Raw genomic sequence first — 23,262 nt, 5'->3', positions numbered from 1 at the left:
CTGCCATCTACTGGACAGGAGCGATTAATTCAGCACAGGGATTGTTTCGCGAAGTTCCAAATGTGGACCTGTACTCCAGCCTCGTTTATGTAAACTAGGGACCTGGACTGGTCACGTGGGTGTTGATTTGAGGTGAAATCAAAATGAAACTGATTTGAAATTGAACCCTTGAAATATGCCTTGCCGCCCCAGCTTTGACATTCACAGACATAATCCAGTAAATCCACATAAGGAACTATGAAGTAAAGAAGTACTGCATATCTGCTTAGCCATACAGTATTTAACTCTAGTCCCCTTTCTGCCACATGACTAAAAGCCTGGACGCAAATAATACGCCCATGGGTTGACACCTTTATTGTTGGTAGTAGTAGTAATAGTAGTGTTGTTACTGTTGGTAGTAATAGCAGTGTTGTTGTTGGTAGTAGAACTAGTAATAATAGTGTTGTTGTTATTGTTGGTAATAGTGTTGTTATTGTTGATAGTAGTAGTAATATATGTGTTGTTGTTGAGGGTAGTATTAGTAATTGTAGTGTTGTAGTTGGTAGTAGAAGTAGTAATAGTAGTGTTATTGTTGGTAGTGGTAGTAATAGTAGTGTTGTTATTGGTAGTAGAAGTAGTAATAGTAGTCTTATTGTTGGTATTAGTAGTGTTGTTTTTATTGTTGATAGTAGTAGTATTAGTAATAGTAGTGTTATTGTTGGTAGTAGTAGTAATAGTAGTGTTGTTGGTAGTAGTAGTAGTAATAGTAGTGTTGTTATTGTTGGTAGTAATAGTAGTGTTGTTGTTGGTAGTAGAAGTAGTAATAGTAGTGTTGTTATTGTTGATAATAGTAGTAATAGTAGTGTTGTTGTTGGTGGTAGTATTAGTAATTGTAGTGTTGTAGTTGGTAGTAGAAGTAGTAATAGTAGTGTTATTGTTGGTAGTGGTAGTAATAGTAGTGTTGTTGTTGGTAGTAGTAGTTATTATTGTTGACAGTAGTAGTATTAATAGTGTTGTTGTTATTGTTGGTAGAAGTAGTAGTTGTTATTGTTGACAGTAGTAGTATTAGTAATAGTAGTATTGTTGTTGGTAGTAGTAGTAATAGTAGTGTTGTTGGTAGTAGTAGTAGCAATAGTAGTGTTACTGTTGGTAGTAGTAGTAATAGTAGTGTTGTTACTGTTGGTAGTAATAGTAGTGTTATTGTTGGTAGTAGAAGTAGTAATAGTAGTGTTGTTGTTATTGTTGGTAGTAGTGTTGTTATTGTTGATAGTAGTAGTAATAGTAGTGTTGTTGGTGGTAGTATTAGTAATAGTAGTGTTGTTGGTAGTAGTAGTTATTGTTGATAGTAGTAATAATAGTAGTGTTGTTATTGTTTATAATAGTAGTGATAATAATGTTGTTGGTAGTGGTAGTAATAGTAGTGTTATTGTTGGTAGTAGTAGTTATTATTGTTGACAGTAGTAGTAATACTAGTGTTGTTGTTATTGTTGGTATAAGTAGTAGTTGTTATTGTTGACAGTAGTAGTATTAGTAATAGTAGTGTTGTTGTTGGTAGTAGTAGTAATAGTAGTGTTGTTGGTAGTAGTAGTAGCAATAGTAGTGTTATTGTTGGTAGTAGTAGTAATCGTAGTATTGTTACTGTTGGTAGTAATAGTAGTGTTATTGTTGGTAGTAGAAGTAGTAATAGTGTTGTTGTTGGTGGTAGTATTAGTAATAGTAGTGTTGTTGGTAATAGTAGTAATAGTAGTGTTGTTGGTAGTAGTTATTGTTGATAGTAGTAATAATAGTAGTGTTGTTATTGTTGGTAGTAATAGTAGTGTTGTTATTGTTTATAGTAGTAGTGATAATAGTGTTATTGGTAGTAGAAGTAGTAATAGTAGTGTTGTTATTGTTGGTAGTAATAATAGTAGTGTTGTTGTTGGTATAGTAGTATGAGTAATAGTAGTGTTGTTGTCGGTAGTAGAAGTAGTAATAGTAGTGTTGTTGTTGGTAGTAGAAGTAGTAATAGTAGTGTTGTTATTGTTGGTAGTAGGAGTAGTTATAGTAGTGTTGTTATTGTTGGTAGTAGGAGTAGTAATAGTAGTGTTGTTGGTAGTGTTGTTGGTAGTAGAAGTAGTAATAGTACTGTTGTAGGTAGTAGAAGTAATAATAGTACTGTTGTAGGTAGTAGAAGTAATAATAGTAGTGTTGTTGGTAGTGTTGTTGGTAGTAGAAGTAGTAATAGTAGTGTTATTGTTGGTAGAAGTAGTAGTTGTTATTGTTGACAGTAGTAGTAACAGTAGTGTTATTGTTGGTAGAAGTAGTAATGGTAGTGTTATTGTTGGTAGAAGTAGTAATAGTAGTGTTATTGTTGGTAGAAGTAGTAATAGTAGTGTTATTGTTGGTAGAAGTAGTAATAGTAGTGTTATTGTTGGTAGAAGTAGTAATAGCAGAGTTATTGTTGGTAGAAGTAGTAGTTGTTATTGTTGGTAGTAGAAGTAGTAATAGTAGTGTTATTGTTGGTAGAAGTAGTAGTTGTTATTGCTGACAGTAGTAGTCATAGTAGTGTTGTTATTGCTGGTAGTAGTAGTGGTGGGGGTGTGATTGCTGGTGGTGGCTCACTGGTAGAGGGAAACCTCAGTAAGTGAGATTCAATAGGCTAAGCGCGCAGGTGCTAACGAGGAAATGAGTGAAACAAACGCAGAATCAGGAAGCAGAAGAACAGAGAGATTGAAACGCGGAAGATCCCGTTTGGCCAAGTGAACCGCGCTGAGGTTAAGAGTGTCACAGGGCTTCCCCACCGCTACTGCACTGAGCATCCTGGCAAACGTGACCAACTGGACTACAACTCAAGACTCTGTACTGTCACTGTGACGGACTTGACTTTAAAATCCGATGATTGATGTGTGGAAAACTGAATACCGATCGATCCATCGCGGTGTAAAAGTGCAGCACCATCTCGGATCAAGGGACGAAGATTTTCCTCTTTTTAAAAAACAGTCCATTATCGATGCCAAAAGAGAGGCGGAGGTCTCTGAAGGAGGCGTTGACCTGTAGCTCCTGTAGCTCCTCTCCTCTCAGCAGTGGGAAAGAGCGCCAGGGCCACTGCTCGTCCTCGCAGGTCTGTGATGAGTGGCTGCCGATGGCGAGCGCGCGCCCGGTGCCGCAGCTGACCTTGACGGCAGAGGAAGGCAGCGGCGCGCGGGAGCTCGTGTACGAGGAGGCGGAGGCGCTGAACGGAGGCGCACCGCTCCGCCGCAAACTCTCCACCTCGTCCGTGTCGTCCACCGGCTCGTCCGTGGGGTTAGAGGAGTCCGAAGACGACATACTGAGCGACAACGAAACGAAGAGCAAAGGCATTGTTACTTTGGAGCATTTGGGAGACGGGGGAGAGGTGGGTTACCACGAGTCGTGTTGTGTGACTGTACATTCACGTGAAACTGAAGGTTTTCAGCCATCCGGGTATTTTGAATCTCTAGTAGTACTTGTAGGTCAAAGAGATTGGACTTGCAGGGTAATGTTTAAAAGTGGCTTCGTTGTGAAAAAAGTTGAGCAGTCAGGTTTCTCTCTAGACAAGTTTCCTGCACTTATTGTACACACAGATATTTAGTCTGTGAATAAAAATAGATTGTTTTGTCAGTGAAAAGGCTACAGTTTGGTTTTCTTTAATATGCTTCAGCAATTCAAAGACAGCTATGATTAAATAATAATAATATTAATAAGCATACATGATCAAACTACACTTTCAGAAGTTCATTAACTGTAATTTTCTTTGTTGTTGTGGTTTCATCAAGGATACATCTTTTTTACTGTACATTTAGTATGCATGTTTTACCTGGAAACTTGCATATACTATATCTTTTTAAAAAATAACTTAAGGTACATAATTGGACCATAATTACAAAATTGGGGGGAAAAATTCTAAAAGTAATGTTTTAAAAGGTACATACTTCAATTAAGTACCGCTAATGTATCTTTTTCACTAAAAGCTAATTAAAGGTGCACCACATAGAAGAAGATGCACAATATGTGTAATAATGGCACAACCCCAGCACTAAAAGTAAAAATTCAGTACCTTTATTTATCATAAATATATGATCAAGTTTTTTTGGAACAAGAAGCCAAATTCATGAAGCTAATAGCACTTTAACGAATGCCTTATATCTGCAATCTGCAAGGACAAAGTTGTAACCCGCAAAAGTGTGAAAACAGATAAGGGCATAGCCTATAAGTTTGAAGCCAATAGAAACATATTTAAATCTTTTCACCATGACTGTATGTTAAAACATACAACTATGGTTGAATATTTATCAGATTATGATCGCATTCTGGCCTTTCTAATAAACATTTTTTTACTTGTTTGTAACATATTTAGTAATATATTGCATAGAGGTATAGGAGCTGCATCACAAAAGCTAAAACTAAACACAATACAAGCTTTCTAGTACAAAACCTAGGTGGTCTGTGGTGCCCTATTTCGAATTTTAGAATAACATTTAATATATCCTCTGGAAATACCAAAGTAATATTTCATCTGAAGTGTGTGTTCCATTATCTGCCAAGCGTTGACCGTCGTTTTGGATAAATGTGCTGTTCTCAGAATCCCGTTGGTCGATCACGTCCATAGAAGGCATTAGCATTCAAAGAACTTTAAACACATGCAGAGTCTCAAAGTCTGGAAGGCATGTCTGCACAATGTCCAGCCTGATGCTTCGGAGGACTTCGAAGTTCATCACCTTCGGCTCGATGAGCTTATTTGTCAGTTCTTTCATTGTATGAAAGAGATAAACCCGCAGTGTTTCTTTACCAAGGGCATTCAGGTAGTTTGTTCTCAAATATCTTGAGGAATCTAGCAGTACACGCAAGCTGTGTAAGGAACCCCTGATCTTATCTTGGCATATTTGAAGAAAACAAACCTTTAGTACTGTGACATTTAAAGCCGAAGCCACATCATGCCGCAAATGTTTTCACTACCTCTTTAAAAAGGAACAACTTCAGGCCTGTTGAAATGCCACTCAGCTGATCATCACAGTGATTAGAATAAATGTGCTTCATATATTCCACACTTGGCTAAACAAAGAGTTCTTTATTTAGCTTGTTCTTGTTGTAGTGCACAGTTATACAGTAACGCAGAGTGAACGATTACTCTCGCATCAGGTTTTTTTTTTTTTTTCCATCTCAGAGCACGTCCATCCGGTTAATGAAAACAAAACGTCAGCCTCTCAGTTATTTTCAGTACAGTGACTATGTGTTGTCCACTGCAGTGGGTTAACATGTCAAACCAGAGTGTGATTTACTCACTGCCTGTGTGTGAGGTGGCATTTAGGGCAAACCCAGTGAGTTTACAGAGTGGCATGATCTTCTTAGGCCTCGTCTATGCATACACACACTGTACAAGACATGCAGACAAATATATATTTACTTTGAAACTTAGTTTGCTGCACAAAATCTCCTGAGAATTTTTAGGAAAGGTATTTCCTGGTGAGCACATGATGCAATATTTGCGGCAGACAAAGGTTTTTTTTGTTTTAATACAAGCATGGCAGACACTTGGCTTCCCCGCCCAGGATTTATAAGAGTTTAAGAGCTGACTTGGTCATGTTTGCATATAATATCCAATATGACCGTACAATTCAATATTTGACTTATGGGTGTGTTACAGATCTGTGCATTTACTGTTGTACATGGTCCAGCTTTTATGTTGTGCCAAAGCTTGATTGTTCTTATTGCTTATTGGTACATATGGGAGTTCTCCACTGATTCTGTACAAATTCTCATACAACTCCTGTCATGGAAAGTAGATATCATTCGAACAAATGGCTTACCTGATCATGTTTTGCCTTCAGTGTTCCATATACCAAGAGTCCTGAGGTTAATGTTGCACACCCATGTATGTCGCCTTTATGAAGATGTGTAAGACGTTCGTAGCTACATGGGCAGCTATTTAGAAGCAATCATTTACAAGTCTTTCATAATAAGAGCAAATTTTGTGCTCAGCATTTCAGCTGTGACCTTTTAATATAAACACTTGTGTGTCAGAATACTAGTTTTGTGTCTCTACTCTATGTGGGGGAGTGTGTAGGAGTATGCACATGTTAGTGGAGGAAAATGGCATTTGAATTCAGGAAGGTTAATAGTTTCTAAATGTCGTCTGCAGTACGTTTCATATGTACTGTAAAGATTAAAACACGACAGGACATGTTGTTATAGGAACATAATTAAAACATGAACATTAAACATAATTTTCCAATGACAGCATGTGAGAAAATATTTAATTCCTCTTGTATCACAGCAGCTTGTCAACATAAACAATATTTTATTTATTAAAGCATGACATCATTATGCCATGAACAGTCGTTCCCTCACCAGCCTATCTTTTTTCTTTCTCTTAAAGCTAATAAGACAAATCCAGCTTATCATGTGACCTAGAAACCAGAACAAGAGTTTTTTTTTTCCGATCCTGTACAAAGTAATAACAAGACCGTCCCAATACTGATACTGATACTTTGAGTCAAAAAGAGTCTGTAAAAAGAGGAAATTTCTACTTTGCAAACATGGATATCAAGAATTATATGTGAAAAACAATTCAAGACTTCTGCTGCGACTTACTGAAAAAAAACACCAACATTATATGTTCAGTTACGCAACAGTTCTGAAAAGGTCAGACTGAAAACGCAGGCTAACACACTCAGTTGAATTCATAAACAATAATTAAACTAAAATACAGTTCCAGGAACCATTTAAAATGTCACATTTTGACCTCATTATTAGCGAGTGTAAAATAATTCCACTACAGCTTTTTTTTTCCTTTCAGCTGTATCACTTATGATACATGTTCGCTCTCATTCAGGTCACATTTCGTTTGATTAACATAAATAAATAAATAAATACACAGTATCAATAATTTATTTCAAGGATACATTTTTAAAAGGAAATTGTAAGTATTGACACTAAGATTTAGTTTTAGATCTTAGATAGTACACACAGAGAGGCCTGTAAATAAAGGAAATAAAACTTCAGCCAAAAGACAGCTTGCTGATTAAAATGTGTGTATCTTTATACAATTTAGAGATGAGACTATTATGAAAGTTAGTAGATGTTAGATAATGGTCTTCTTTTTTTTTTACAGACTAAAAATATTTGAAATGTCATCACTGGATATTTTGTCTTAAGTAATTTTTCAGGTAGCATAAAAAGTATTACTTTTAACACGTGGATGCCTGCACTGGACCCTGTGCAGTGTTAATAACATGGTAAATATGAAATAATAACCCTATTATTTAGTATTAACTATTAAGTTTATTATTATTATTATTAATAATAATAATAATAATAACAATAATAAACTTAATTTTTTTAGAGCGCCTTTAAAAGCAGCTTCTCAAATGCTGTACACAAAATAAACAGTACACAGAAAAAGCAGTATCCAGTCATGTGATAAGTGGCACAAGTAGTTCATTTACATTTACATTTACATTTACATTTATTCACTTAGCAGACGCTTTTATCCAAAGCGACTTACAAATGAGAAAGATACAAGCAAAATTGTAGTTTATGTAGTTCAAATAATTACAACAGAACACTTTGTATATATTTGATTGATTTTGACTCAGTGCTCGTGCACGTTGGCTTTAAAATGGAAGAAGTGCTATGAAGTTCAATTGCATAATGTTTGCTTTAATTTGAGGGTATTTAGATCTTTGCAAATGGCTTCTGTGAAAAAGTATAAGATGGCTGTTTTATAGGCCTGGCCAGCATTTATGAGCATTTATTGGTGTCTAGGCAATCATTAATTCTAAAGGATTTATGACTACCTACTTAATAAAACAGTTTTATTTAATAATATGTTAATTTGTATAATTATTGATGGCCCTCTAAATTGAACAGTGACCAGACTGTGAAATGGAATTATTTCCATGCCAACTGTCATGCTGGCGTTGTTTACTGCAAAAATTATTTCTCTGTTGGCATTGGAAATTAGCAGGAACACAAACAACTGCGTGCTCAGCCGAGTTACCAAGTGATTCTGTGGCTCGAGAAGTCGAGTCATCTTCATAAATCACTGTCAATGCTGCACATGGCACATGTGCATACAAATACAAATACAAATGATAATCTATCATCTTGGAGGCTTCGATGTGAAATATTGCTATAGGATGACCAACAGTGAAATCTTCCTAATATTTACTTTCTTTGTCTTTATATTTTATATTTACATTCTATGTGTTATAGATTGGGCAGCAAACATTTGCAGGTTAATCCTAAACAAATTAGTGCTTGAGCCAGCTTCTCAAGATGTTTGACAATTCAATATTAGATCCAAGTGTGATTTTCCATGGATAAGGTGCATAGTTGCATACTGACTGAGATATATGTGTGTACTCATATAGACATACTTATAATGACCTTTTTTTTGTTTCTTTTTAACTTTACTCAGTACTGTAACGTAGAAATAAGGACCTTCATATCTACAAGAATTACATGCATTTATGGCACAGTACTGCTGAATTCATGAATCTGACTGTCAGAAGGTGTTGATTCATTTTCTACTGCAGCACAGCTTGGACTTGAATGTACTCATTCTAATAGTAACAAATGTGTCTGTGTAATTGCTGATAAGGTGAAACTTTCCAGTGTCTGATCTTATAACAGTCAGGAAGTTTTCCTTCAATGGAAAGTAAAAAGTAAAAGAGTGTAAAGGTAAAGAGAATAAGGATAGTGAAGAAACTACTGTCTATAGTTACTATAATATAAGTGTTAACCAGAAACTAACTTGATTCATGGCTGTTCCACAACATTAAATTTAACTATAAACAGATGACCCATCGTTCTTAAATTAATAAAAAATAAATAAATGAATAAAAAATAAAAAGTGTATTTGTTGGCAATTACTAAAAGTTTGGTAGTTACAGAATTACCAAGAAGCCAATTTGCTGTGGTATAACCCTTTGGTTCTGTTATTGGGAAAATAACCCACCAATATATATACAGTAGCAATCAAAATTATTCAACCTCCATTGCAAATCAGGTTTATTATCAAAATTTACAGACTTTCAGCTGTTTACGATGAACAAATCAAACAAAAGCAATTGAAATAGTTCAACACAACGAATGCTTCAAGTGGTTTCCCCAAATTCAACTGAAAATGACTGAAAATGACTTCTCCAGATTCAAACTTCTTTAACCCCCTGAAAAGAATCCCTCACAACAGCACAAATATGCAAAACAGTTGTTGTCTCAAGCACACCTGACGTACTAAACACAGAAGGTTTCCATGCCAGAACTCAAAGACGTACAACACTACTGACCCAAAAGGACAAGAAAAGTCAGCTCAAAATCATATAAATAAGCCACAGAAGTTTTGAGATTCTGTTCTGTGCAGCGATGAAACAATACTGGAACTTTTCGGCACGATGGGTCTGCAGTATACCTGGAGGAAGAAGAATGAAGAAAGAACACTCTGTCCACAGTCAAGCATAGTGGTGGCTCAGTGATGCTCTGGGGTTGCTTTGCATCCTCTGGCACTGGAAACCTGCAGCGTGTGGAAGGCAAAATGGATTCATTGAAGTATCAGGAAATCCGAGGAGAAAACGTCATGCCGTCTGTGAGGAAGCTGAAACTTTGGCATCATTGGACCTTCCAACAGGACAATGATCCCAAGCATACCTCAAACTCCACCAGTGCTTGGTTGTAGAAGTAGCCCTGGAAGATTCTACAGGGCCATCACAGTCACCTGACTTGAACCCCATATGAAATCTCTGGTGGGATTTGAAGGTGGTTGCAGCACGCAAACCCAAGAATATTGCTGAATTGGAGGCCATTGCTCATGAGGAATGGGCAAGGATTCCTCAGGAACGCTGCCAGAACCTATGCATCTCATTTGCAGCAGGTTATAACAGCAAACGGGTGCTCTACTAAATATGAAAGATGCTTGCCATGAAGGGGTTGAATAATTTTGAAACTGGAGAAATCATTATAAGTTGTATTTTCAGTTGAATTTGGGGAAACCACTTGAAGCATTCATTGTGTTGAACTATTTGAACTGCTTTTGTTTGATTTGTTCATTGCAAATAGCTGAAAGTCTGTAAATTTTGACATTAAACCTGATTTGCAATGGGGGTTGAATAATTTCGATTGCAACTGTATATATTTTGTATTTTCCCCCATTTTCTCCATCCCCAATTTGGGAACCTGCCAGTTCCTACCCACTAGCCAGCTCTATCCTCACATGATAGCGACCTTCTTCCACATACTGTACATGGCCTCATAGACACCTGTGATTGGCTAGTGTCACTGTGATTGACGGGAGAGAGAGTATTCTAACCTTCTCACCCAGAGACCATGGCCAATCCCTTGACTCTCGGATGGCATTGTCAGGATTCAAACTCATGACAATACAGGGTGTCACAGAAGTCTCCATACATACTGGTGGAGGAAATGAACACTTTGTAGCAAAATGTCTTATACATACTTAGTTATATTTATTTATTTATTTTTAAGAATGCCTTTGACAAAAGAAGACCGTATTATAATCATTCTCATGACTGGATCGGGAAGCTGTCGCAAGGTTGCGATGGACTTTAACAGGGAACATAGCAAACACATCAAACACAACACTGTTCCCAAACTTATTAACAAATAAAAAAAAAAAACTGGAAGTGTTGCAAACCAACCGAGAATTGGACGTTCACGAACTTCCACTGACGAAGGAAGTATGGAGACTTTTGAGACACCCTTTAGAATGAACGATTTTCTCTCACACCACTCAGAAACGACTGATTATTTTTGTATGTGGTTTATTCCTTACTTGATCGAATGTCAGTACAGCCTTGTTGTTTATATACAGGAGCTGTGGTGCCCTACTGTTGATGCTTTTTCCTCAAGGAACCGTTCACATCAAGCTGAATAGTGTTTTTCCATCTGGAAGATCAATATCGATATGTTCTCCAGGCCATGCTGTTCTGCTGATATATAATGCGATTGAGAAGTTATTCAGCTTTGAGTGGGCTTTGTGTTGCACAACTTACATATCCAGACAGGTTTGCTCTCTGCATCAAAACGTGGCTAGATATGAATGAGCTTTTTTTGACGTTACAACATAATTCCTCTCCAACTTTCTTTATGAGAGGAATAACCAAAACGGCTTTTCAGTAGTCAAGAACTTTCACAATTAACCAAGAAGTTAACAGTAGTGTTTGATGTGTCTCAGCAGGCTAAACCCTGGTGGACGTTGAAGACCGTTGTCCATTGGCATGTTGTAGCCTCACAGAGAAAGCGGTTGTCTTGGGTTCAGTTAGCTGGCCATAAAGGTATGACTGAACTGATTCATCCCAACATACATTCAGTGCTAAAGTATAAACAGTGAATTCTAGTGATCTAGTGTTTTTTATTAATGCAGGCAGCTTCAAAGCAGGAGAAGAGGGCACCATCCTGAAGAAGTACGCTGAGAATGAGAAGCTGTGTTTCGAGCGCTTAAGTGGAGATGTGCTAGAACGATTTGTACCAACCTACCGCGGGACGGTTGAGAGAGATGGAGAGCTCTTCCTGCAGATGAGTGACCTGCTGACCAATTTCAGTGGGCCAAACGTCATGGACTGCAAGATTGGAGTGAGGTTAGTAATTAAACAGAAAGCATTTGCTTGTGTTTCAGCACTGAAATGTAGATTTATGGACTACAAACCTATTTAGTGCACTGTAATGTCAAAGGATGTGCTGGATACAGGATATAGCTGTGCTAATTGCTTCTTTAAAGACAGCAGATGGTCTGTTATGCAATAAACAACAGATTAGAAATCCATGTGGTCATTAAATGTCATGTACAAAAAGAGCTGCTGTGGTTAAAAACAAGGTGATGCAAATGTTTACGTATCAGTGCATCGTGACTGTGTGTGGACTGCCAAATGCTAGTGTAGTGCTAACTGGCTTTTCTTTTAGTATACAGCAAGTTGTACATACTGTTTATCTATTTCAGACATAGAGGTTAGAATCCGCCTCCAAATGAATCTAAATTTAAACTATGTGCTCAAATCTGATGTAGATAAGTTGCTATGCTAGTTAAAAGGTGCTGGTGTGTGCTTTTTATTAAACTGGAGAGCAGTGTTCGCATTAGGGATGTAACTGAATATGAATGCGTTGTTCGTAATGAAGTTACTGTCTGGTCAGGTTCACAGACGTTTATATTAGGCTGTAGGCACGGTGGCTTAAGAGGCACACCTCTACCCTGTGTGGGCTGAGTTTGCACGTTCTCCACGTGCTTCAGGGGTTTCCTTCGGGTACTCGGTTACCTCCCCTAGTCCACAGACACGTGTTGTAGGCTGATTGGTGTTTCTAAATTGTCCGTAGTGTGTGAATGTATGTGTGAATGTGCCCTGCAATGGGTTGGCACCCCCCTTCCAACCTTGTGAGCTCCCTGTGATAGGCTCCAGGCTCCACCATGACCCTGTGTAGGATAAGCAGGTTGTAAAATGGATGGATGGAAAAAAAATAGTGGTATTAAAAAAAGTCCCACACACATCTCTAATTGAGGCCAGTTATGTATTCAAGTGATTTAGCTGAAGTTGAGGAACTATCAAAGCCAGAATTCACAGATCATGTTGACAGTGGTGTTTTTTTCTTCTTCTGGTGTTTCAGCAGGCATAGTGGTAGGGTTTATCTATCACAAAAAATGTCTTATTTAGGCTACACCGACTTCCGATTTCAATCCATATACAGATACAGTTAATGTATATTTTGAGCACTAAACACATACAGATAGTGTCTCCTAACACTCCTAATTTACACACATTTAAGTAAGGATCACATATAGAGAGAAGGAGATTTGCCATAAATGATTTTATTTCCAAGCAATTGATGATTAAGTAAAAAATTAATCATGATTTATTTATTTATTTATTTATTTGTATTTGTATGCATATAAAACTGTGTGAAATGAGTCACTGTGTGTGTGTGTGTGCGTGTGTGCATGTGTGCATGTGTGCGTGTGTGGTTAGCTTCAGCCTGTTTAAACACCTGTTTCAACTCTTAGGTCTGTTTCCTGTCGGAGCAGTTTGAGGAGAGCTAAAGCTCATGAAAAATGAAGCCACTCACAATTAACAACATGAATTTCCGGCACAGAGCACTTTCTTTGTCTCTGCAGGCATACACAAGCACACGTGGGGTGTCCCTTAGGGCTTCCTTCTCATACACTTTACACATGACCAAACACATACACACTCAGACATGTACTCGGAGGAGTCCCCTGCTGAATTCCTCTTTTCACACAGGAAGTCACAACGAGAATGAAACTGAAAATCGCACTAACAAAAAACAAGAACATGAAAACAGCATTGTTTAAACAACTCCAACATGCACTGCTTTAATCTGATACTGAAATGTTCGTATTGATGCCTATTAAAATGTATAATGTAGTATTGAGGTATTACCTTATTTAAGGAAATGAGAGGCCAGTGATTTCCTGTGAATTCCACCTTATTGCACTCAGTAGTTCTGTACATTAAATGGCGTGACAGTTGAATGTACTGCATGACACAGTAGAATTATAATAGAGTCATTCAATCACTTGCTATCACTGAAAATGCCCTGATAAAATGGATACTAAAATTCCTAGCTTCAGAGAGTTGATTTCAATCCAGCCGGACCTTTAAAACCAGGCATGAAAGGGTTTTTGTCTGCTGTAAAAGGGTTCATCAGCTTTCTCAGCAGGCATCATCAAGCTCTTCACAGCCCCTCTTTCATAGCGTGACTCAGGTTTCTTAATGTGTTCTCTCTTTTTCCATCAGAACATATCTGGAGGAAGAGCTGGTGCGAGCCAGGGAGAAGCCCAAGCTGCGCAGGGATTTGTATAACAAAATGCTGGAGGTGGACAGCGAGGCTCCCACAGCCGAAGAACACAAGCAGCAGGCTGTGACCAAGCTACGTTACATGCAGTGGAGGGAGACTATCAGCTCCACCAGCACTTTGGGCTTCCGCATTGAGGGCATCAAGGTACCTGCACATGCAAAAAAACAAACATTTGATGAGGGAGTGCACTTAGTATTAGTGGAAACAGGATACAGCATATGAATTATTCATTGTTATCTCAGGTACATGTACAGTAAATGTCAACATAAAGGTTATCCACAAATATTGACTTGCAGTAATTGCCCGTACCTCATCCAGCTCATATGAAGAAGGCCATAATTCTGTATTTACTGCATATAACACATACTGTGTATACAGTGGCCTGGGAAAACCCTTCACATGGTAAAATGTTCACATTTCCTACTGAAACTGACAACGTTTTTCTTTTGCTCGTGTCTCAACCATAGGTACAGTAGAATTTTCAAATACCCCTAAAAGTAAAAAAGGACAACTGCATTTAAAGATTCTGACCGAGGCACAGGAGCATAAAGGGACGTTTTGCCATAGATGTCTTTAGTCAGAGTGACAGTTTTTATCACCACGTTCGTTAAATTGTCTCCTTATCCCAAATCATCTTTGAAGGAAGGTACCCTAGATTAAAAAGTACATTACTACATCATTTAGGTGCTCAATATATTTATGTTTTCTTGAAGTTTGAAGTGTCAAAGTACTATAAGCAGAAATCCCCTATTTTGGCCAGAACCTATGTTTAATTTTTTGTTTGGATGTTTGCCAGAATTCACCCACAGCAGTATCCGATGAGTTTTCTCAGGATGTCATACATATATAGTTTGCTTTCTGATTCCTGATTATTTATGTATGTATGTATTTATTTATTTCATTAACAGAAAGCAGATGGAACCTGCCGCACAGACTTTAAGAAGACTCACTTAAGGGAAGAAGTCACACAGGTGTTCAAGGACTTTGTCAGCGGGAATGGAAAAATAATTGTGCGTAAAAAGAACCAGATCGACCGGTTTGGTTAGCTTTCACAGCCGTAGTGCAATTCTGACTAATATTCTCACTACTATTTAAGGAGAAAAGGTGTACTTAAAATATACAGCTAGTATTAAGACAGAATTATGATTACCCCAGATGTAACATTTTATCTTGGATTTGTTTGACTTGAGGTGAGGATTGATGAGGAAGATCTCCCATTATTTCATTTTTCGCTAAGGACTCACTGGCAGGACCAGACTTAGATTCCTAACACATATGGTTTTACTGTAGTTACTGAATAATGTATACAAGTTAGTGAATAAAAGGTTTTTATTAAGAAATTAATTAAATTATTTGGGTAAGGAGGGGGTTGGGGGAGAGGAGGGGAGGGGACAGTAGCTTAGTGGTTAGCATGTTTGCCTCGCACCACCAGAGGCTTGAATCCCGCCTTCGCCTTGTGTGCGCAGAGTTTGCATGTTCTCCCCGTGCTTCGGGTGTTTCTTCTGGTTTCCTCCCCCAGTACAAAGACATGGGTGGTAGGCTGATTGCTATTTCCAGATTGTCCGTAGGGTGTGTGATTGTGCCCTGCAATAGGTTGGCACCCCATCCAGGGTGTCCCTTGCCTTGTGCCCCAGGTTCCCTGGGACAGGCTCCAGGCTCCCTGTGACCCTGTGTAATATAAGCAGTATTGAAAATTGATGGATGGACTTTAAGCGGTTAAATTTAAATTAGAATAATGTAGAATTAAAAGTGTTGAACTGGAATGAATTATTTGTATGTTTTAAAAGGAGCTTAAAGGGAACTAGACGAGGAAACTAGGTAGGACCACAAACAATGCAATGAAATGGTGAAATGCAGGGCTGGACAAAATTAGAACAGCAGAAATTTACCATCACTCAAAGAAATATAACATTAAAAAATGGGTTGTATTTGTGTTTTTTCTATGCTACAATTACTGTATGGCCACAGACTAACCTTTGTATTTACCATATGGTGTAGTGTATAATGCTGTGTTTCTCCCTCCCATCTGTCTGTTACAGAGCTCCTACATTAGGAGGCTGGAGGATATCAAACAGACCCTGAAGGCTTCAGACTTCTTCATGAAACATGAGGTAAATTCCAGCACTTTCGTACTTATTTTTACTACGTTTTTTTTCCCTCTTTGTGCCTGTGTGTTGCTCGAACTCGTGGCAGACAGTATTTTCTTTCCTTCTTTTCAAATGACGCAATTGTAATTGAGTAGATTGCACTGTCAAGGGACACACACATCTTCAATTACATGTTCTGGAACATTTCATTTCCCAGGTCATTGGGAGTTCAATGCTGTTTATCCACGACCACACGGAGCGAGCTGAAATTTGGCTCATCGATTTTGGTAAGACCACGGCTCTCCCTGATGGACAGAGGCTGGATCACGATAAACCCTGGCATGAGGGCAACCGAGAAGATGGATACTTATGGGGCCTTGACAACCTGTTGCACACCCTCAACTCACTGCCAGCACAGTGCTCGTAATGAACTTAAACACGGACCCTTTTACATCGTGCCATGGGGAAATATGTGATAATCCTTTCATTTGCAGTATAAAATCACTTCTGCTCTCGTGACGCTCTAGCTTCTGGGCTGTTTTTCACCCAGCATTTCTCTCATGAGTAACTGTCCAAGAGAGCATAATTTAATTCAGTGCCTCATGTTCCTAGCTAATAAACTTGGAGAATTTACAGAACACACTGACATCAATTAGTACCCCGTGTTTGTCAGCAGCCTCAATTTAAATAACCATACAACCATAGTGAAGACAGTTATTACGCTACTGCACTCTCAGTACACAATTTACCATGTACTATTACTGAAAGTTCATTACCAACAATTTATCAGAAAAAAAGAAGAAGCGAATTGCGTTACTAAATGCTTAGATATGAGCATTTATGATGCGTTTTATGATGATTAGTCAATGCTAATGTGTACAAGACAGATATATACTGTACTATTCCTAACAGAGGATAAGAAACACATTTAAGGCAGAGTCTATTATGTGTCCAGAGCATAAGCAAGAAATTATCACAAGACATCCACCCACACCTGGGGGTGGCTCACCAGATTTAGCTGCCACACTCACTTGCTTTCTCTTTAGCCTTATCTTAAGTGCTGTGATCATGCTTTGTTTCTCACTTCAAGGTGTTGGGGAATGACTCACTTGTTTGTGCTGTGCCTTTGCTTTTAGTGCAAACGAAGACTTGCCGATTCAGTGATTACTGGTGTAATGGCAAGCGTGCATTGGTTTAATGCAGGTTATGACTCATGAGCAAAGTGAACCAACACTCTTGGAAATAGGAAAGCACAGCAGGAACCGTAGTCATCTGTTCCACAGTGCAGTTGCGTGTATTGTGAAATGGCTGTGCAGAATAACTACATACATGTGCCATTAATGAAGCGACTGCAGTCATCATTTTCAGTACCTATTATTATGTGTGGCCCCTCTGATTGTATTTGCACCACAAGGGCAGAACTACTTTCCAAGCTGTTTTCCTCTCCTTGTTCTTTCAAATTAGGCAGCGTTCACAATTAAAGCTCTATGTTTGTAACCAGAATGTTGAGTTACGATCCCAGGACTGCCAGAGAGCAGCTGTTGGATCCTTGAGCAAGGCACCTTCAACTCCTGGTTGTTTTACATGTAAGCCACTTGGTTAAAAGCGTGCGGCCCAAAATGAAATCACCAATCTAAACAAATTGTAAGGCACTTTACCGTGTCTCTCTTATGTGTTTTTCCCCCCACTTAAGCTTTTTGTTCTCTGTCACATCCTGTGTTATTTCTTAATGTGGGACTGTCCACTAATATCCATTCCCTTTGTTGAAACTTTAAAATCGTGTCTGGGTTTACGAGGGTCTGTGGGTTTTAAGCATGTTTAAACCCCTGATCATTTTTAGAGACTTTCCTACTTGAATATCACTAGTATGCAATTAATCAGTGTATATACTAACTGCTATGTTTCTGATTATTTTTAGAGCTTGTCTTGTGGCAAAAAGTGGGATTTTAACGGAGATTTTTCTTGTGGATTGGTTAATGGCTTTATTGTATTTTTAATGGTGTTAAGCATTAAGTGTAAGGACATGGGCTGCAGTTTGCATATCTATCTTTCTTTAAAAGTATTTTCCATGTCAGATCGGACAAATTTTTACCTTCAAACACTATTGTTTTTAGGGACAAGGTGACAGTATTTGTTGTCACTGGATGAACACATGTGAGATGTTCTCATAATAAATATCTTTAAAATTAATGATTATTTTGTTTCCCTTTTCCAAGATGAGTCTACTATAGGTCTTGCGTTCCGATATGGTATTTTGATTTAGTAATTTAGTTAATTCCTACACTGGAATGGTAGGATGATGAGTGAATGAACAAGTGAATGAAGTGACGAGTAAAAAGCAAAATCGATGTAATTCTCAGGAAGGAAATTATTATTTAGGCATAGCCCGTAATAGGAAAGAAATCAATGCATCATTGTGGATTGTTTCATGTAGCCGCTTAAGGCACAGTATTAATGTTCATGCATGCATCAAATTCATGGTCAGAACTATAATCAAATATGTTTATTTTATTTGAGATTTGGTATTACTCAAATAAATCTCCAACACTACTATATATCTAGTAGAAATAGCATTTTCCCAGATTCAAAATCAACAGGCATTTCAACAAAATCATTGCTCCCCCTTGTGGTTATTGAAGATGATACAGCTCCCTGCATAAACAGTAGGTATTTATTTATGCAGCCCATTGGCAGTGATAAAGTCTCAATAATCAAAAAAGTTCAAGAAACAAATACTACACATGAGGTTAAATAATATATAGCTACATATTTGTAATTGTTAGTCCAGAGTAAAATATTAATTTAGATATAAATTAATATACATAATCACTTCTTTTTTTTTCTTCCTATCTTCAGGTTAAAAGAAGCTTGTTCTATGCATCAGTTCAAAAGTACTTGTATTTTCAATAACAGAGAAAATGAGAATGACAAATTATGGAAAACTCCACTTGGCAAATATAAAAAAAGGTCAAGGTCAGGTTCAATGTGTAATCTGAGGTTGTGCTAACAAGAAAAACAACTTTAAATGGCAGCTCAAAATGTCAAATGCAACAAAACAACAAGTCTAGTAAGTAGTTAACCCCACACTTAGCTGTCTTAGCTATAATCCCTAACCAATAAAAGATAAACATAAAAACGTTACATGGCAATATCATATTATTAATTTGTAATGAAATATAAAACCAGAATGCATTAAGTGTTGAAATCTATTGCTGGCAGAAACATCTCACACTGTCCTGGAGCAAGTCCTTACAGATGTTTCCCCACTTGTTCACTGACACAACCGTACAATGTAACACCAACACTTTGTTTAACAAACTTCCAACAAATCCAGACAAAACAAAAGAACAAAACATGGCATCCAGTCAAAATACACAGGGATTTGGCACTGGTTCCAAGTATGATGATTCCCATTAAAGGTATTTTTTCATTTTAAAGTTGATTAAACAGCTCAGTATTATTCTAGTGGTTCCGTTTATACTGGATTCAGGATTTATTTATTTATTTTTATTTTTTTTACACCTTCTTGGTAGGATTTTGAATGAACCATTCTTAAGCTTTCTTGCCATTTTTTGTAGTTATTTTCACAGTCTAATTGAAGTCTTACCTACCAAATTAAAATTTTTACTGTTCTTCTAACAAAATCATGAAATCCTGGATTAGTGTATTTATTTTATATAAGCTGCTATTGCTTGAGAATCTTAATATCTGGCTTTGGCCGTGCCGTGTCTGTTATAATAAAAAGCACTTACTCCAGAGCCTTCTAAGAGATCCTTGGATCTGTATCTAATGCTGGTTCATCAAAATATATTCATCAAAATATTTTTCACAGTGTTAGATCCAGTGTAAATATGTAAAGGACGTGCTATCAGCTTCATTACCTACAGAAAGCTCCCTGCTTGAAAACGTTTTCTCATAATTCGTACGACTTTTATATCTACAATAGCAACCTCATTTCTCCTCTCCAGCAGCACACAGTTCTTCCTTCTAGCAAACGCTTAGTAATCTCAGTTATAGCAAATTTCACCAAAAAACATACATAATCACAAAAAAATAATTTATATATATATATATATATATATATATATATATATATATATATATATATATATATATATATATATATATATATATATAAATCACAAAAGTTCCAAGCAGAGGCAAGCCAGAGGGGCTCTCAACCTCTAACTCCACTCAGAAAATTCTTTACAACCCGATTAGAATGGCCTCCCATTTGAAAGAACCTAATTTAGTGCACTCCTGTCCTGTATAACTGGATGCTACATACTGTATAACTGAGACACCAGTGACAAAACATAAAAGTACACTTTTCCAAAATACTAGCTACTGCTCCAGCCAGCTAGGTAGCACCGTCTTTTTCACAGGTATTCGTTTCCACGATCCTGATATGAATAGAGGTGGCGTAAAGCGGCTAGTGGTTTGGAGACAGAAGGAAACAAGTCGATTTAGTATTCTGATTTCTCCAAGTATTATAGGTTGTTCATCAGGACCATGACTCTCATCGTACACACATACTGCCTCTAAATGTGTGGCGCCAATATTAACAGCAGTATTAACAGGTTAGAACATTCAGACTGCTTGCAAAAGCAGTGCAGCCCTGATTTCTTCTGCATGCTCTACACACCACTAAGGGTGCTATAAAGATGGGGAACATGTGGATGATTCCAAAACCTCCTGAATAGACAGGGGACACAAGGGAAGCCTAGTGAATGCAGTGCATTAACTTATCAAGGGCCTTAAAACCCACCCAGGAAAAGAAAGCAGAATCTACCATTATGGAAAGCAATTTAAATCTAAACAAAAACTGCATACATGGGAATGGGAAAATAGCGAAGGTCAGGTTACTGTTTCGCATAAACTGAAAAAATGCCCAAGTTCTCACTTAGCTCATGATTAAAGGAAAAACTCGAAATAACTTACAGTAGATATTTCAACCTTTGCGATAGACCTGCTGTTCTGTAACACTCGCTCTATGATGCCACACAGAGACAGATTTGTGAAAAAAATCCATGTAAGACTTGCTGAGCACATATTTTATGTATTTTGTTTGATCAAAGATGTCACCATTCAGAGTGTAAGTAACACTCTGAATGTGCATTCAAGTCCTCCTGGGAAGATCGTATGTATGAGTTGGGAAGTTGTAATTACGGTCAGGTGCGTTCACTGACTGGTCACTTTGGTCGGAGCAAGATGGCGGTGTACCTTCTCTTAATTAACTACAAACAAATACAGCAAGGTTTTTTTAAACTCTACTTCTAGAAATTGGAAAAAGAACAAAGAATGAGCATCATTTGCCTTTTTTTTTATCATTACATATTATATCGTAATTGTACAATGCTGTCATAGTTTGTGCAGCTAATTAGCTTGTTTTACTTTAAAAAAAAAAAAGCCTGGCAATAATTTGATGCATATACCAAACACGTAATAACGCATCTCAGAAATCAGCTTCTGAGACGAGTAGTCAATTTCAATAAATTTACCATCAACTACAGGCGTTGGCTCCATTGATTCCACCATGATTTCTTACTGACACAGTCCCAGCTCAAAGAAAAGCCTGAGTTTCCCACTTCCATGTTTGTTCAACTCGTAAATGCGATCTTTCCAACATGAATTGAAAGCATCATAATACCCTCCAGTGATGTTTTAACTTTTCTGTAAAATATACACAAGGTACTTCTGATGAATTACCCATTCATACAATATTGATGCCATAATACTTGTTCACACAAAAAATAAAAATGGAATGGTCTTGACTTTTGTTTTCTGCTACTTTGGACCCACAATGAGTGTCGCTGGCCTCCCTATTTACATAGTTCTAGGCGAGGCAACCTGCAGGAAGTGAGCTACGTTGTTTTTCAGTATTATATCTGGCTTTAATTCAGCATCTGAAAGTGCTACACAGGAGTAACACTAAGATCTTCGGACAGTGAAAAGCCTGAGTCTCTGTCCCTTGTGGGTTTCTCTGGCTTGGTATGCCTCCTGACATCTTCATGTCCATAGCTGGCGTGACGCTTGATCAATGGTTTGTGGGTAACGGAGAAAGCCAGGCCCAGTGCTGTTAGAGAGGAGCTAGCTGCAGAACTACTGCTTGGTTTTGGAGACCTGGCAACTACTAGGGGTAGACTCTCAGCTTCATAGCTCTGCTCATCATACGCATAATTTACATTGCCACAAGGGAAGCTCTGGAGCTTAGCCAAATCCATGACAGCAGCAAGTGAGCCCCCTACAGCCCCAGTCGGCCCTTTTTGTGTATTGACACTCGAAGACCCTGGAGGACTGGAGCTCATCTGAGAGGGAGCTGGTGATGAATTTGAGCATGGTGACACATTAGCTTCAGTTCCAGAGTCGTTATGCTCCGAGGTTGATGTAAAATGAGACGGCGTAGTGGTGCTACAGGACAAAGGCATGGATTGGGTGTGGGACAGGGCCGTCCTCCCAAAGCTCTCCAGAATCCATGAACCATACGTGGGGTTCCAAAGATTCTTGGTGTTGTTCTTTAGCTTTTGGCTTCCTGAGGAGGAACTAGATCTGGAGCATGGTTGGTGCTCTGGGACCTGCAACCAGGAGCTCGAGCAGGCTCCAGGAGCAGAAGGTGGCTCAGCCCAAAAAGGCTCCAAAGCTTCCCGTATGGCCACCTCCTGAGGCATTCGAGGTTTCTGGACCTGAGGGAGTGGAGTAAAGCTTGCAGGCTGCACAGGCACATCCAGTGATCGGCTCACTAGAAGAGGACTCATGCTGCCAGATGCTACTGGACGAGTCACAGTCCTGCTCTCTTCATCCACAGTTGGCCCATACTCCACTGGAAGGGGGGTATTTATAACATCGGGGTCCTGAACCACATTAGCAGGTGAGAAGGAAAGGAGGAAAAACACATGTGGTTAGGGTGCCTGGCTAAAACCAGATATAATTGTTTATTCATAGTCATATTTTAACGATACCTGAGTACAATAGTTGATCCTCTCTAAAATAGCTGAGAAGTTTGGTCGATGTTCTGGGCAGTGTTGCCAACACTGTGTCATAATTCGGTAACTACAACATAAAACAATATTTGGCGATGAACAAATCTAAGTCTGTATGTAAACCAAGCCATTTTTGGCAGAGAACTTAAAAAACATCCAGAAGTAACTCATGTGAGATCAAGCTTAAAGGTTCTTTAGATATACAGCATTACTATACAACACAGGGTTTACCTTCCACAAAAGGTTCTAAATAAAATATTTGTTGAAAGCTACAACCATTAATTGTCCAAAGAACCCTCTTTTCTAAATGTGTGTCTTAAAGCCTGAATCAATATTGCAGGACAAGCCCTAAATCTACATACATGAATACATTTATTGTTATTATTCACACTCCTCCA

At 38.1% G+C, this 23,262-nt stretch overlaps 2 protein-coding genes across 7 annotated transcripts in view; one reads left to right on the top strand and one right to left on the bottom strand.

The window, feature by feature from the left end:
• The first annotated feature begins 2,332 nt into the window (after positions 1–2,332).
• On the top strand, positions 2,333–18,074 carry itpka (inositol-trisphosphate 3-kinase A). Of its 2 annotated transcripts, none has more exons than XM_017476389.3 (7): positions 2,333–3,352; positions 11,168–11,267; positions 11,357–11,570; positions 13,737–13,941; positions 14,706–14,807; positions 15,837–15,908; positions 16,102–18,074. In XM_017476389.3, exons 1-7 carry the CDS (start codon positions 2,969–2,971, stop codon positions 16,309–16,311), a joined length of 1,287 nt encoding a protein of 428 aa, XP_017331878.1. In that variant the 5' UTR covers positions 2,333–2,968; the 3' UTR covers positions 16,312–18,074. The 2 variants fall into 2 exon arrangements, with proteins under 2 accessions (XP_017331878.1, XP_017331879.1); XM_017476390.3 differs by having other exon boundaries at positions 2,334–3,352; positions 11,171–11,267.
• Positions 18,075–20,024: 1,950 nt separating this feature from the next.
• Positions 20,025–23,262, bottom strand: part of ltk (leukocyte receptor tyrosine kinase) — an 83,977-nt gene continuing 80,739 nt past the window's right edge. For all 5 annotated transcript variants that reach the window (XM_047157596.2, XM_047157594.2, XM_047157595.2 and 2 more), the window contains 2 exons: positions 22,844–22,934; positions 20,025–22,735 (listed from right to left, as the gene is read on the bottom strand). In XM_047157596.2, the coding sequence (XP_047013552.1) occupies positions 21,800–22,735; positions 22,844–22,934 (1,027 nt within the window). In that variant the 3' untranslated portion in view covers positions 20,025–21,799. The remainder of the gene's footprint in view (positions 22,736–22,843; positions 22,935–23,262) is intronic.

The sequence above is a fragment of the Ictalurus punctatus genome, chromosome 9, assembly GCF_001660625.3.
Source record: "Ictalurus punctatus breed USDA103 chromosome 9, Coco_2.0, whole genome shotgun sequence".
Taxonomy (NCBI): Eukaryota; Metazoa; Chordata; class Actinopteri; order Siluriformes; family Ictaluridae; genus Ictalurus; species Ictalurus punctatus.
Note: the sequence above shows the minus strand (reverse complement) of the source record. Positions and strands in the feature narration are given on the sequence as shown.